This window comes from Homarus americanus, unplaced genomic scaffold, assembly GCF_018991925.1.
Source record: "Homarus americanus isolate GMGI-L3 unplaced genomic scaffold, GMGI_Hamer_2.0 scaffold46197, whole genome shotgun sequence".
In the NCBI taxonomy this organism is placed as follows: domain Eukaryota; kingdom Metazoa; phylum Arthropoda; class Malacostraca; order Decapoda; family Nephropidae; genus Homarus; species Homarus americanus.
This window is the reverse complement of record NW_024723050.1, coordinates 1,102,568-1,116,858: the sequence shown is the minus strand read 5'-3', so window position 1 is coordinate 1,116,858 and position 14,291 is coordinate 1,102,568. Positions and strand designations below refer to the sequence as shown.

Genomic DNA, 14,291 nt, shown 5'->3' with positions numbered 1-14,291 from the left:
ACTGCACGTATGTAAGTGCGCACATGTGAAAACATATCGTCATTACTCTACATAAGAATATGAAAGCAACACTTATTTACTGCTCATATATATTGAAGGGTGAAATTTTATACTCTGTATAAACAAGCGCAGAGAGAGAGAGAGAGAGCGCAGCCGGATGTAAACAAACCTTAATTTAGCGGCTTTGTTGTTTTTGTTTTTGAGGATTAGCCCACCGGGCATTGGTCACTGACCCACATTGGGGTCTGAGGGGCAAAAATTTAATACTCCTGTAATATTAATAATAATTCAGATAAGTAAAAAAAAAAGAAAAAAAAAAGCTGCCTATCTACCTATTGGACAAACTAAAATCGTTCCGGACCACGGGAGTTTCCGGACCACAGAATGCCGGACTAGAGGGGTACAACCTGTACTGTACAGTATGTCCTTGAAAAATTTTTAATTCCCGCTAATCTCACAAATAGTTTAAATATATGTAATTTGTCATTATTTTAGGGTTCAGTATCAGCACAACATAGTGTAGTGGCGGGATTGTGACAGCGTATACAATCGTGTCGCATCTTACCCGCTTTTTACTTACGCGCATTCAACTTTACACACTTTGCTAAGAAAAAACCGAGCAAGTGTAGGATCTTATAGCTGGGGGAGATAACGGCATATAAAATGCACGGCCATATAAGATGCCCCCCCATTTTAGCAGGGAGTAATTAGGAAAACACTTTTGAGTGTATTTTCCTTTTGTAGCCATAGTTTTCTTAAAATAATATATACAGTACCAGTAAAAGTGAGGAATAAATCAAAACAATACCTATAAATAATTTACCCCCAAAAATTCTGTACAATGAACCCTCGCCCAATGTTGGTTTGTCCAATGCGATTTTGATTATATGCATTTAAATATATGTGATCAAATAATTTGCCCAAAACGAAAAATTTGAATATAAGTGGGTTAACAACGTGCCGCCTCCCTCCTCTGCTCTGCCTCAGCCCTGTGCCAATTGGAGATGCCTGCCAGTCTCGCTTACATGCTAGTACCATCAACATTGAACTAAAGCAGTTTTGGAACTTTTTGTGTTTGTGCGTTGCTTTGTGTGTTTGCCCTTGCAGTATAGCCCCCAAATGTAGAGGTGATGCTAGTTGTGGTAGCACACCCAAGAAAAGTAGAAAAGTGATAATATTAACCAAGAAAATAAAGATTTTAGATCAGCTATGTGATGGAGCACATGTAGCAAAGCTTGCCCATGAGAAACCCAACCATCATCATTTGCCGATCTGGAGCCGATGATCCTGAAGATCCATTGGCTTAAGAAATAACAATTCCTGTATTCCAATTTCATAATTTTTGAAGTTTTCTTCATCAATCATGATCATCTTAAGGCTTCACAACATCTACAATATCATCGTCATCATAGTTACGCTACAATCATCTAGCCTCGATAACTCGGCATTTGAGAACTCAGAATTTCACATAACTCGGCATAGATATGGTTTCGGAATGTATTATAGTATAACTCGGGAAATGCCGGGATATATAAAATTATCTAAGGAAAATCTTGCCATATCTAGCCACCTGCATCATCTACCATGTCTCTGTGTCACCTACCATGTCTCTGTGTCACCTACCATGCCTTTGTGTCACCTACCATACCTCTGTGTCTCCTACTATGATGCTTCATTCTTTGCCTGCAGTGCTGGTAAGTGTTACAGTACTTTTTTACATTGAGTAATTACATGTACAAATATATGGGTCGATAATTTTTTATTGTTATATTTTTGTAGGGGGGGGGGTGCCTCCATAAGTCAGAATTTGGGATAACTCAGCAAGGCCAGAGCCTCATATGCGCGGAGTTATCGAAGGTTTATTGCAATATGATTTCATAATGCTTATCATTAATATCATTTTATTTTTTTATGATATGTTAGTTCTATTATTATCACATTTGTACATTTTTCCCATAAAAAGTTAAGTTTGCCCAACACACAGTTTTCAAGGAACCTAACTCCAGCGTTGGGTTTACTATATTGCCAAAACCATAAATAAAAGCCAAATGAAAGTTTAACACAATCGCCATTTGCATAAACACCCTGCTTCACCATTGCAACGTAGACCAGTAAGGACGCTACCTCTGTAGCAACGTTCCCCCTTCCATACTCTGCGCCCTCCTCCCACTCCTGCTCTCTCTGTGTTTATCCTTTGACAATTATTTATTTTACCTTTTTTCACAATATGTATGTAGGATGGTGTGTGCATGTAATTGAGTAAAAATAAATTAAAAAAGTTATGTACAGTATATCTACCCAGAAATACAAGTTGAAAAACAACCATAACACCTCACAGCTTGGCCCAGTAGCCTGGTGGTTACAGTGACGAGTCTAACTTGGCTACAATGCCATCAGCAATGTTAACAGATGCAAATGTGAAAAGAAAGTTACTATATCTGTAAATCTTCATTTATATCAGGTATTTGTAGATTTAAAAATAAATGTTGCTGGTATGAGATTAATAAACAGTAATGTTTGTAAGAGTACAGAAATGGTTACTGCTTAGCTCTGAAGAGTTGGGTGCCTGCCATACCGATGTTAATCATCTCGGGTTGTTATCAACATCAGTACAGTGATCCCTCGGTTAACGAATGCCTCGGTTAACAATTTACCTTCCATAAGATTCTTCACTTCGGTTAACGAAAAAATTTCGGTTAACGAATTCTTTATGAATTTTTCCCAACATGTTTTTGCTTGCATTTGGCTATTCACCAGCTGTAGTATTAGTCCGCCAATATAGTAATCGGTTTTAGGCCTTAAATTCGTTACCATTTTAGTAAATATCAAGAAGGTTGTACTATTCAATCATTATAAAAGTTTTATATTAAATTTTTTAGTCATTTTAAAAATTATTGAACATAATTAAAGTACAGGAAACTAGTTTTTTACACGCCAAACAGCCACTCAACACACCAAGCTTGGCGTTAGTTTGTTTATCGGTTCAGAGGAAGGAACATCTTGTTTGAGACTCTTCAACATAAACGCCTTTTTTCTGTGTTTCCAGTCAAATTATTGGTCATTCTGAAGTCTATTTTACATATTGACAATATATAATGCAGTGCTGTGTTGATTTAAAGAAAATAATCTTGAATTACACCAAGTGAACTAAAATTTTATGGGTGAAATGGCGGCATGGGGTGACTTCTCTTCCACCCCAATGCCTTCTCTTCTCCCTTCTCCTCCACCTCCACTTCCTTCTCTTCTCCCTTCTCCTTCTCCACCTCAAATTCACATCAGCATCATCATCGAGGAGCCTTCTACATACACACCTCAAAGTAAGTGTGCTTTACTGCATTTTTTTTTACTTTAGGTAATTTTCGGTGAGCTGGAACCAATTAACCAAAAACCCATTGAAACAATGGTTTCGGTTAACGAACAACCTTCTGGAACTAATTGTGTTCGTTAACCGAGGGACCACTGTACAGTAGTTATAAATGCAGCTTTTATATTTACAATAATTATTTTTTAATTAATTAAAAATTAAAATATTGTGTTTAAGTTAGCCACGTGTAGTGAGGGGTTTGGGTTGTATGCCTCTACCAATTGCCGACTGACCCTTAGCAACAGTTGCTAAAGGTCGGTCGAAAGAGGCAGCACATCCCAGGTGAGCTGCAATGCAATGTGTGCACTATCCTGTATAATTTTAGCTTTTTTATGCTTTCATTATTTTTCCCAAATATTCTCTGCTGAAATCAACTTGACAATCAGTGGCAAAGAGGATAAAGTAAACATACAGCAGCGTTGGTTGTGTCGGGCACATTTAAACTGAAATAGGCCTAACCAGCCGAGTCACCAGATGCACTATTGACAAAATCACCTTCCACACAGAATACACACCCATGCTCTTCACATTTCTTATTTTATAGTTTTATATTATATTTTCTTAATTTCTAAATCACGTTAGAATTTTGAAATGATTTTTCCACAACTTTTATAGTTTCATTGTATGTAACAATGGCAACATGCATTGCCATCATCTCCCACAGGCCATAGCTGACTCCTGGTGTGGCTCTCAGAAAAATGGACTTCTTCAACAATTATTCTACTCTATATAAACAATGTGGCTTAGAAATGAAGAAAATATAATATAAAAGTATAAAATAAGAAAAATGAAGAGCACGGGTGTGTATATGTGAGAAGTGAAAATGTGTGTATGGTAGGCTATAACTACCTCTCCGACTCGTCAGCCTAACTGCAGCGTTTATTGTTGCTTTAAATGAACTTTAAAAGTTGTCTAAAAAATCATTACAATACTCTAATGTGACTTAAAAATTAAAGAAAATGGCAGTCCTAGGCACAGTAGTCCTCCAGCCTTGGAGAAGACACATTAGGACTTTGCTTCTAATGTGGACTTGGTGAGTGTTACTTTACTGTAGTGTACTGCAGTTTATTTTTACAGGGGGGTATTGCAAATTCTAAGTCTTTTCCCCTGTTTCACCATTTGGCATTCTTTTCACTCCACACAAGACAGCAAATAGCAGGGACATCCCCACACCGCTCCAGGCTCCCCTGCCTCTCTGTCGGCAAACTGGAGACCACATAAGAACTGTCTATTCCCTTTAAGTTTTCAACCTTATGATGATTATTTTTATATATTTTTGTTTGCACATTGTTTGAACGATTGTGTGTGCATGTAACAGCAAAAGAAAATTACGAGTTGAACAAACGCACAGCTCACAGCTGACCCTCAACCGCTCTGGGTGGTTAGTTGGTCAGTCAGCAATTCAGCTACACAATTATGTGCAACCTCCATTGATATTATTCTTTGTTATCCCCTGTTAAAGATAATATTTCTCGTTTCTGTTTTTCAGGAATGCATCCTGATTGCTAAACAACGGATACCTGTAATCAGTTCCAGGTTCTTGTTTTTTGTCAACAAAAAAAAAAAACATAGTATACTGTATATGAGAATACTTTGTCTTACAATTTATAACACCTGATTCGTGGTGAACCATATAATTAGCTGGTCATTGATTCTAATCAGACCTGCAACTATTTCATAGAAATGACAGATTGGTCTTAAAATCCTACATTCTGATACTCAGAAACCACCCTTTATCCCTTATATTCATTGATTAGTTAGCTGAAAATTAAGGTATATCAGTTTAACCCAAGATAGATTTAATCAGCTTCACTTAGAATCATATGGGCAGAACAGTTGCTTAACACGTTGAGTGCACAACACCTATGGCTCTTCAGGGCACAGCTGTCTTATGTCCCCCTAAATAGTGGTAATAGATTACATATTGATAATGGGGAACTCATTCTAAGGACTCGAGGACCCCAAGGAAGTTGCCTATACTGTACTATGAGAGCTCTCTGTGGGGTAGTGACTCCAAAGCAAGATGTGTTATGGTAGCTTAGCTGGGAGCACTTCATTAATATGGCTGGTGGTCAGTTCAACAATATAACACCTCCAACAAAGATGCCTTGGACAGAACTGAACCTGTCTCATGGGTTTGGAGTCAAGGAGTACTTAAAATTGAGTCAGCTATTTTGTAACTTACCTTGTTAAAGTCTCAACTCCAGCCTTAGCTGAAGCACTCGGTGAGACAAAGCCTGATCCACTGCGTGTGTATGGTGTTGTTATACTCAAGAAAACACCCCCTTTTAAAGAATTGAAAACAAATTGATAATTAAATATCATGAAAATTAAATGTTACAAAATAATTGAACACAAAAGCTTTAGAAATAATTAAATATAAACAGATCCTCCATATCCCTGCATAATGCAAAAAAATGAATAAGGGGCTGGATGAGGTTGAGAGTCCTATCCCAGGAATGTGCATTCCTATTACAGTAACAAGAAGGTAGGTAGGCAATGACTATGACAAAAATTTTAGAGGTACAGTAGACACAGCTAAGCTGAATACTGTTTAAGAAAAATTAATATAATAAGGTGAATGAGACTGGTACACATTTATAAAACAGTAATTTGAATTATTATGTATGAGAGAGCATGATAAAAGGAAAGATAATTAAATTATTCTACACTAAAATTTTATATATTGTATAGTATCAGACTAGAAATGACAGAACAATTTAGGTTATGTAAGAAGTGCTTGAGTTAAGTGAAAGAAAAATTGTAAATGATGGATAGATCCTGCAAATCTCATTTTATGACTAAGTCGGCAACAAAGTGACTTATGAACAGTACAGTATTATAACAAAGCCTACAGGTGCCAATCAAGGATCAACTCTTTACACTGTTGGCTAGTACTAATAAAAAAATTAGTAACAAAGGTAACTATTAAATAGCTAGAGTAGGGTATAGTACGATATATTGGTCAAACATTCCCCATTCCTCACACAATACTTAAATTTACAGGACCTACAAATAAAGGTCAAATCCTAAGCTAAGGTACATTCTTCCTATTGAGGTTATCACTTACAGTAGTGATGTCCCAATGAACATGAACTTCTGAAAAACAGTTCAGTTGCACATGGCAGATATCTTCCTGGTGATTGGCTTTAGAAACACCATGTTTAGATTAAAAGCCAAAACAAAATACAGTGACATCCCCAGCAGCCGGAACAATTGATGCAGAGCAATTCCGGCAATGAGAGATTTCCAGGTAACGGGACGACTCTCAAAGCCGGAAAAAAATCCCTTATCCCCAGAATTTTCTGGCTAACGGAAAAATGTTCTCGGAAGTTCCAGAAATGGCCCATTACATCATCTCTCAAACCTGGAAAAATATCCCCCGCCCCCGGAATTTTCCGGGTAACGGATAAATTTTCTCGGAATTTCTAGAAAATGCGCCTGCTTTTCATCTCTCAAACCCGGAAAAAACTCCCCCATCCCCGGAATTTTCCGGGCACCAGGAAATTATTTTTTTATTTTTTGGAAAATGTGCCCCACGGAAAATTGTTCCCAAAGTCGGAATTTTCAGGAAAATTCCAGTTTTGGGAACGATTTTCCGAGAAAATTTCAATTTCGGCTATCGGAGAGTTCCGGGTTCGAGGGATTCCGGCTAACAGAGATATTACTGTAATACAATTTACATTTACCGTAGACAAAAAGACAGAGGAATCCAACTTCCTAATCAACAAACCATTCCCTCTGTAGCCAAGGAGAAATGACTCTTGGTGCACTCCATGAGTCAAATTCTTAATTAAATACAGTATTGTACTGTACAGTACTGTAGTACAATACTGGTAAGATTGGCAAACTTGAAACAACAGCCAAAAAATAAACTACAGTAAGCATGTGAGAACCAGATCAAAAAAATCCTGTGTATAGTACAGTACTATACAGTATATATGATTTTTTTTTTCACTTTTCATTGTTGGCTTTATATGCAGGATTCTTTTTGGAACTGTCCAGTTACAGTACATATAATGGACTGATCCTAAAAATTCAATTTTATGACTAGTAGACTCAGACTCTGAGGATGTTTCTGGCATATGGAAATAAAATATGGTTAACAGTGAATTAAGAAAGGCAAGGATGTACTAAAGCATCAAGACTTTGTCATCTTTCAGCCTTCAATGGTAGCTATCCCCTCTAATTTCAGGATCTAGTTGTGACGGGAGTGTTTCAGAACAGTTATTCCTTGCATTATTAACATTTAGGTTATGGGAATTTGCCTACCGTATATGGAATTTGTAAATTATCACAATTACATTTGGGATATGGAAACAACATTCACACTTATGGAAATAAGGTGAAATTTCAAAATTTTCAGCACCAAAAGTATAGAGTAAAAAAATTTCATTTACCGGATAATTACTTTTTTTTCATAATGCCTGTGTGTAAAAGACATCCTTATACCACCTTGTTATTGACAGTCTTTTGGTTCATATTGTTTTACCAGCTTGTGGGATTTCAAGTAGATGCAATATATTGCTCATGCTTGTGTTGGCCAAATGTACAATAGAGCATCAGATGTTTAACCCTCTGGTACTCTTGGCCATTATCGGAAATATTGCCCCCTTGCAGTCTTTCAATGTAAATTGCGTTGGAACAGTAATAGGAAAGGTTTTTCCATTTTAGTAAACAATGGGTAGAGCGATTCAGACCCAAATTGCACCCTTAGAGATGCATCTGCTAGCCCACGAGGCTAGTGGGAGGGTGCTCAGTGTGAGATACTGCTGAGCTAGAGGGGTTACGTCAAAACACCACAGGAAGGTTAACAAAGATTTTGTCCATTTCTGGTGACTTATATCCAAGTATTCTGTGTACTGTAGATCATAAAATAGTCAACCTTCCATTTGGTGTGTGTTAAAAAAGTTTATTTCAGTATACAATATATGTACCTTTTATTGTCTTATGGCAGATTTTTTTTTAAGGAACATATTTCCAAGCATAATTGGTTTCAATGGGAAAATCAATTTCAAATTGTGGAAAGGAAAGTCACAGACAATCTTTAAATAATGCATCCCTTCTGTAACACTGGAGATGTCTGAATTATTTAACTCGTGCCAGCTATCAATGTCAAGGGTGAAGCCTGGACTGGTACCTCGACTCTTGCTTGGTACAATAAATGAGTCTCCTTGTCACTGACTCAATCATAAAATGGGACGGCCAGAACCAATCTATCGTCTATCTCTCTTCTTTCACTTGAGTTTAGAACTTCACCCAATAATTAAATTGTCCTGTATCAATCCCGGTCTAACACTTCAGAATAAATGCAGTAGCAAAAGGGAGGGAAACATTAAACAATTTGTAGACAATAGACTGAACATAACAGGACTCTGGAGAGACGCTTCTAATGGAAGAAGGAAAATTAAAACCAGAGAAAGAGGTACAGTAAGTCCTCAATGAACGTTAATCCTTTGAACAAAGCCTCACTAAAACGAATGCAAGTTTTAACTAACCATTTGCTGATTAACGAAAGAATGTTCTACTATTACAAAATGCAAGTCACCCCCACCTTTCTGCTTTCTCACCACTAGCTCCATGATTACCACCATCACCACCACTACCTTTATTTTCACCACCTAAATCATAATTTCACCTTCCTCCCTCCCTCCCACCCACTGTCTCACCGACACTGCCTCTCTCACTCATTCTATGACTGTCATTCATGATAGTACAATATTGTGCATTGTTAATTTGTTATTCTCACTCCATAATTTAAAATTTATGTAACATAATGTAAACAGAATACTATGTTGTTCATTTATACTTACACTCAATTTTGTGGGTAGACATCAGCTGTTAAATTGTCTGGCAGTCCTGCAGCCAGTGTTACTAAACAAACTGACGGACACATCATTTCCTCACCACTTACCATGTTTCTTCCTCCCTCCCTCCCATCCACCCACTGCATCTCACCGACACTGCCTCTCTCTCATACTATTACGACTGTCATTCCACATTCCCATATTCCTACAAACAACAACTGACAACTCTGTTTATATACCTTTATGTTATACACGTTTTATTGTTTTTATCTTCAGTATTTTGATGTGTTGCAATTATTTTGTCACAGAGTTTAGTAATGTACAGTACATATCTATCACAGAGCTTAGCACAGGAACACATCCCCCTCCTATTACATTAATTTATGGGAAAAATGGTTTTGATGAACGTAATCCACCTAACGAAAGCGTTTTAGTGGAACCTAGCCCTTTTGTTCAATGGGGACTTACTGTAATGTATCAAAAAGGAATGACTGGTGGATTGGTGTAGTCTGGAATTAATGGAAATTATAAAGGAATAAAAACAAGTGTGGTGCTCCTCATGCCATAGAGGATGAATACTGTAACACATAATGAAATATGAAAGGAAAATTTCCAGAATACCCGGTAGTATGAATAAGGGGGAATTGAATAAGTAAAGTATGCAAATAAGGGAAAAGATAAAAATGGAAAATTCTGGGGGTTATATATACAATACAGTACTGTATCCTGTACTGGTATATGTACCCAAATATTTAAGAAAAAATAAAAATAAAAGTGTTAAGTGATAATGCAAAAGCAGGAAATGAGTAGAAGGAAAACAGTGTAGAAAAGGAGGCTGCAAGCAGTAATGCAAATACAGTAGTTATTTTTTTTATTGACATTTGTATGGAGAGAAGGTTTGTCCTTACTCCAGTTTCATTACCCCATTATTCCGTTTCAGTTTCCTCCTCCTGCTCTTCCACCAATACCCTTCCACTGCACAGTTTTCTCTTCCTTACCACTGCCTATTTTATTCCTTTGCTCCACCATGCTTCTCCCTTTTTTTTATTTAAAACCAATATCTTCCCATAAACAGACTGATAGAAAGTTAAACTGTGATTTTGTAGGAAAGAAAAAATCAAAGAGGAAGAAAGGAAAGGAGTAACAGAAGCAGAATAAAAGATACAGTGAGAAGAATATTAATAGAAACAGGAGAGTCAACCAGTATGTAAGAGTATTATTCTGAAGTGTAATGATACCTGAAGATGGTTAAAAGGCAACGATTACATACTGGAGGATAGAGAAAGAAGAGAAACTAGGTATAGAGAAGGAAATCTCTAGGTAAGAGCTAGAGATAAGCAAATTAAACTTCAGGAACTTCAAGGTTTACAGGTAGAGTATTAGGGCAGAGATGTAAAACAAGAGGATAAAATAATGAGCATCTCACTAAAGAATAAGTCAGATGACATACAATAATAGTACTAGAGGAATTGTTGAAGAACTTTAAGGCTGTAATACTCTAAACTGAACTATATAATGGGAACATAACTTTCTTCCCTTTTCTTGAGCTTTTTATGGGTTAAGAATGTATTTATCTTCTACAGAAAAATTTCCTAGAGTTGCTGGTCCACGTGCTTAACCATCATCCAATATTACCCACGATCCTGTGGGTCATCGTGCCAGTTGGAGGCAGCATGGCTGTCATGTATTATTTTTTCATATTTTTGTGAAATCTTTGTTTTTGTACAGGTATCTTTATTTTTCCCAGCGTGCCAGAACATTGTATGTATACATTTCTTGTGTTTCTTAAGAAAAATAAATCTTTTAAGCATTGTTTTATGAATGTTTTAGGCCTCTGGTCTCTTCAACCCTTATTTTGTATTAAATTACTTGTACAATATTTCTATATCATAATTTATTTCACAAATATTCTTGGTCTCCATCTCATAAATTAACCCAAAGCTATTGTAATTGTTTGTACCGTATTTCATATTTTCTCATTTATTTATATAGTTATAATTCTTACAAATTAGTATGTACAGGGTATTTCATGTCTTATTTTTTATATACAGTATATAAATTATTAAATGTTTCTGTATGAAAAATTGGCCAAGTAATAAAATTCCTGTCCATGAATGAATCTCCCCTTAATTCATAGTTTCTTATGGGAATAATAGTTTTGCAAATCATATTGTAATTCCACACATCACAAAATTTTCGGGAAGTGAACCATTGAGATAAATGAGGACTGTTTATACCTCCATATATGCCTTACATATTGACAACAGGCATATTATTTTCCTTACAAGTAAAATTTTTTGCACAAAAGTGATCTGACCCATTCTAATGCTCAAGAGATCTTTTGAATAACTGACTCAGATATGTAAGTAAAAAATAAAATAAAAATTCAAACCTTGTTTTGCTTTAATAAGTCGTTTCCCAGCCTCTAAGGTAACATAAGCTGTGCCATTCAATACAATATCTGTGATGGTTCTCCAAGCATTTGCACTGAGTCTTTCTGATGGCTGTAAAGGCAAAATAACAAATAAATTAAAACATTTAAGTTAACCATTTGGTAATAAAGTGCTGAAAAATCTATGAATACAAATTATGTGTAAGACTTTTAGGGGCTAGAATATTTTTAAAAACTAGTTATTTCTTTTTCCATCACCTTAATGCAATACAGTACAGGTAGTCCCTTGCAAACCACAGGGGTTAGGTTCTTGGAAAACCTTGTGGTTGGTTAATCCACAGTTGGTAAGACTAAAGGCTTATGGGAAATAAGGGGTTAGGTTACACGGCTACCGATAACATTCGTCAAAGCCTAACTAAGTTGCCTGTTCTCCTGCAAGACAATACCTGCATTGTACATTTCATTAAATTTGAGTCAAATACATATAAAATAGAGTAATGTAAATTAAATAGTAATATAAATTTAACAGTAATGTATAAGGGGAATTTAGCTTCACTGAGGATGATGGTGGATGAGGATGATGTAGAGGGAGAGATGGTCATTATTAGGAAGAGGGGAACACAGGCCCACTCTCTTTTGCACTTTTCCATGTGCCACCAGCAACACAAGCCCTTATTGTAGCCTCACATTTCTTAATCGTATGAATTGTGGATTCTTTTATCCTCATGGCGCATCCCACTGACAATATACTCTTACCACATGCTAGTCTATTGAGCACTTCAACCTCTTTTCTTGAGTCATTACATTCCTTGCCCTCTTCACTTTCTTCTCTCTATCACTAACACTCAATGCATGCTTAGGGACTACAGTTAAAGGCAAAATCTATGTTATTACAGTAGAAAGTTTGTAATAAATGTCCAGTGTCCAGAGCAAAAAAATACATCTGCACGGAACGAGATCACAACACAGAGTATGGCAGGAGGCTGAACACACGGAGGGAAAAATAACGGCATGCAAAATCATGGATACTCTAAATTCAATGCCACTGTCGGTGAAATAGTATACAGAGTAAAAACCGTGGATACCTGAAATCTGCGGTTGGCGAGGGACTACTGCATGAATGTAATGAGTGAGTTTGAAAGTGCTGAATATGACATGCAACTAAACTGTTAATATTAAGCTAAATTAAAAAAAAATGGGCATGCCGATGAAGAATGTAGAATTTTCACAAACAAAATCATTAAGGTTTGGTGAAAAAGATGATACTGTACATGAGTGATTATTAAGTGAAAGAGCTAGCAGATCTTCTTGAGCATGGCATGAAGATGAAAAAAAAAAATAAACACCCAAATTTCTGACTGATCCCAGGTGGATACAACTATGCACGGTTAACCCAAAAATTATAGCACCCATGGGATCCATTGGAACTGGGAATGAGCAAACACCTCCGCCACTCATGGTATGTGTTGGGTCGGCATACCCGGGTTTCTAAACATTTCATCCTGTGTTAAAGAATGAAAAATATGGAAAGCAGCATGATACTGTTTTTGTTGACTGTATCTCCTAAATTTAATTGATCATAACTAACACAAGCAAGTGTTGAAAATTACCATAAAAACAGTGATGATGATGAGGAGCCTTAATATTCATTATTTACACAAAGTTGTTGTATTAACTGCTTAAGAGTGACACTTCGTAAAAGTAATTTTAATAAAGAGACTGTGAACTTGGTCTTGACAGGTGTCTAAACCTTTACTATACCAGTCAGCTGTGAAAATTTTGTGACCCATACTGGTGCCTTCTGACGATGACATTTGTCTAATGCGGACTTAAAAATGTGCATTACCTAATTCCAAGCCAACCAAATGTAAAGCTTTCATTAGAGATTCAAATGCATATTGTGGCCACTTAAGAGCATGAACAAACAAACAACAAGTGAATCAATCTAATCAATATGCATAAAAAATATTCAATTTTACCATGTAAAAATAAGTGAGACACTCACAGAAGGGAGTGTTATTGTAAGCCAAAGAATAAGCCTGGGGAAGAATGAGGAAGTGTATATCTAAGGTGAATAACTGTGAAAGAGTAGATAAGCTCTTTATGTCTCTGAGGATAACACCTTATGACAAAGAGTTTATAGTTAAGATTACAACTTTATCAAACATTAGGTACAGTTGGTGAAATACAGGCTATGGCACCAGACACGTCTGAGTTAAACAGCTACATCTACAGTTCGGGAAGAATACTACATAGGATATAAGCGAACATGTTTGATCAATTTCAATTTTTTATTCCTTGATGGAGGAAGTGGGATCCTAGTGCAAGTTTGATCTATGGTGTGATATAATAAAGAAAAATTAGATGACAATACTATAGTAGTTACAGAACATTATTATACTACAATATGATTAGTTTCAAATAACGATTTTAGTAAATGCCGGTATAGTGCATCAGTGATTAGTGTGACCCCTGAGCCGTGAGTGGAGAGCAATGAAAACCACATTTTTCTACGTCAAGTCGGACATTTTATAAATAAACAAATTTAACCCTATGCGCCACTGTAGGGAATGCATCTCTCGCTGCACTTGTCAGTCATGACAATATCTACCCACGCGCCGCCACACAGCCGACCCGCACACTACAGTCCTATGCTTGGTTCTTTGTTGATCGCATGTGTCCATCATTGCATAGCTCCACGATTATTGTTCAGTATCGTTGGCTATAT

At 36.5% G+C, this 14,291-nt stretch overlaps 1 protein-coding gene across 3 annotated transcripts in view; it reads right to left on the bottom strand.

Moving 5' to 3' along the window:
* LOC121863235 (2,4-dienoyl-CoA reductase [(3E)-enoyl-CoA-producing], mitochondrial-like) overlaps positions 1–14,291 on the bottom strand; it is a 97,996-nt gene that overhangs the window by 58,698 nt on the left and 25,007 nt on the right. For all 3 annotated transcript variants that reach the window (XM_042361735.1, XM_042361734.1, XM_042361736.1), the window contains exons 4-5: positions 11,564–11,675; positions 5,550–5,649 (exon numbers count right to left, since the gene is read on the bottom strand). In XM_042361735.1, the coding sequence (XP_042217669.1) occupies positions 5,550–5,649; positions 11,564–11,675 (212 nt within the window). The remainder of the gene's footprint in view (positions 1–5,549; positions 5,650–11,563; positions 11,676–14,291) is intronic.